General features: G+C 39.1%; 1 protein-coding gene across 1 annotated transcript in view; it reads right to left on the bottom strand.

Annotated features, from left to right (window-relative positions):
• Positions 1–1591, bottom strand: part of LOC104547326 (ATP-binding cassette sub-family C member 8-like) — a gene marked incomplete at both ends in the record, with an annotated part of 60467 nt that extends 58876 nt beyond the window's left edge. Inside the window, one exon of the mRNA XM_010192960.1 lies at positions 1450–1591. Within this exon, the coding sequence (XP_010191262.1) occupies positions 1450–1591 (142 nt within the window). The remainder of the gene's footprint in view (positions 1–1449) is intronic.
• Positions 1592–2485: the final 894 nt, after the last annotated feature.

The raw sequence follows: 2485 nt of genomic DNA, 5'->3' as shown, positions 1-2485 counted from the left end.
GCCACAGGGTTCTGTACAACCAGGCCCAATTCTTAGCAAGGAAAAACAAGCAACAGGAACAGATTTCTTCAGAGAGCCTAAGCTTCAGTAATTAACACTGCAGGAGTGGGAGGGTTTTTTTAGATTTATTTATTTCACAGACAGAAGTTGCTGGAATTCCCCTAAATAACCATATCTCCATCAGGCTGCATCTATTGCTAAGGTACCAAAACCTTTGACACCCACTTGCTCGCAGAAGGGCTTACCAATATGATGCATTTTGGTCTCGGAAAGCTGGTGAGTCTCAAAATCTGCTTTATTCCTTGGAGCACTCACTAGCTCGCTGAGTGCTCGGGAGGCACGACTGTGGGTTGGCCCTCCCTCAGTATAGCTGGGAGCTTTGATTATCATCAGGTGATGCTTATTACTTAACAGCAGTGTTCTGAGTCAAGTTAAATAGCAAATAAACATAAGGAAAGGGATTGCTAAAGAACAAAATAAACCAGAAAACTCAAGGCAGGAGATTCTGCTTTCAGCATCCCACGCCCTGATAACTCCAAATAAGCATGAGAAAAAGTCTTTTTTTTTTTAAATTGGCACTGATAAACATACTATTTATATAGGTTTAAGAGAAGTTATAATAATGATGATGATATCAGCTTCCACAGCAGAATACTGCAGTGCCTTTCACACTGGTTGGTGGAGAGTTGTTGTGTAGATGGCTAAACAGAGAAGTTCTGTTCTATTTACAAAAGAGTTTCAACTTTATAATCCTTGGGTTGCAAATTCATAACAGTTATGAAAATCAGACCTTTCTTTAGAACATGATCATACTCATTGTTACACAACACTAGCTATTTTCATAATAAATCTTCTGTATCACTTGTTTCACTTGGAACAATCTTTCCCCACAAACTACTGTTTCAAAGACATCCTAAGTTGAATAACAGGTGATAGATCATACTCATATAATGTGAGCTGTTCTAAAGGCAACAGACCAGATGTACTGCAAAAACATCAGAAGAAACTCTGTGCAGTGTGAGATAAGGCCCAGCAGATCCACTCCTTTTATTAAAATGAACAGTTTGTGGGGAAATGGTATGACCTTCTGTGCACATCAGAGTTCTGCCTGAGTAAGGACTGTGGGACAGGGACCTTGGACACAAAACATACCACAAAAATGTCATCATCTGCTTGAATCGTTAGGATTTATCTATGATTACTCTTTGGAAAGATAGTGTCATTAAGCTGAACTAAAAATTATTAAGGTCAGTTGTGTATGTGTACATACTTGGCAAGGTCTGTGGAATTTCTGATACAAGGTCGATAGGTTAATCACCAAGAATACAGATTTCATGTTTATAACCACAAAGAATATAGTCTAGATTAGAATTCAGACAGGCAGAAACTACCTACCTTGAAACCCTTAAAATGCCTAGAGCTATTAGAAGAAGGCAGACATACGCTTACCCATCAGACACTATGCCCTCTGCGATCTCACACACCAGCACAAACAAGAGGATAAAAGTCAGTATCCAGCGTAAATTGTGGCCAGGAAAATGAAGCCATGTGCTATGATGTATATGTACTTTGGAACTCTGACTCCCCCATCCTAAACAGGAAAAGAAAATTATGAAGAGCTTTCTAAACAACAAGAGTAACACACAAAGCTGCATACAGAAAAGCATTCATGTAACAAAGTAGTGAACTAAAGTTGACACAACTGAATATTTTAAGAACTGTGTTCTCATTGCTTCATTTCATATGGAATAAAATCGACAGCGCAGACAGGGCACAGCCTTAAATTCCTATACTTTTAACAAGTTACTATCAAGTAATTACAAGCATTAAATGTTTTTCAATACATTAACAATTTAAATGAACAATAAACGAACACTGACAAATACTGGCAAACACTATAATACATACTTTTTTTTTCACTTCAATACATTTAGTTGAAGAATTTACATGTTAACTTATTTCTGTCTTTTTTAAAAGTAACTAATTCTCTTCATCTAGATCAAAATTAGCAATACTGAGAAAAGCCAGATAAACACAGATTACCCTAAGCAGTTCTTCAGCTGACCCCGTTTTAACAGTCGTGCTGTAATTTCAGCACCGGACCTTTTATGATAAACAGAAGTGAGTGTTCAATCACACAGCTGGGGCCATGGCTGTCGAGAGGACAGACCAGGCTGAGCAGAACAGCACTCAAAGTAGCGACAGCCACATGTATTAAACCACCGGGCCACCTACTGGTAACCCCAGTTTTATGTTACTAAATAATATCTGCTGCAGATACGGCAAGAGTTACAGCCACCGGGCAGTTCTCCTCGTTATGCCAAGGACTAAGGGGGCTGTCCGGCTGCTGTAACTCTTCAGTAATTGCAGGGAGTATTAACTGATAACGTAAGATTTATTTGCCAGATTTTCTAGTTTTTAATAGCATGTTGATTCTTGCTTCCCGCGCCGCTAGTCAAAACCTGCAGGCGAGCCCTGCAACCCC

The sequence above is a fragment of the Mesitornis unicolor genome, unplaced genomic scaffold (assembly GCF_000695765.1).
Source record: "Mesitornis unicolor isolate BGI_N332 unplaced genomic scaffold, ASM69576v1 scaffold28389, whole genome shotgun sequence".
In the NCBI taxonomy this organism is placed as follows: domain Eukaryota; kingdom Metazoa; phylum Chordata; class Aves; order Mesitornithiformes; family Mesitornithidae; genus Mesitornis; species Mesitornis unicolor.
This window is presented reverse-complemented; position numbering and strand designations above follow the sequence as displayed.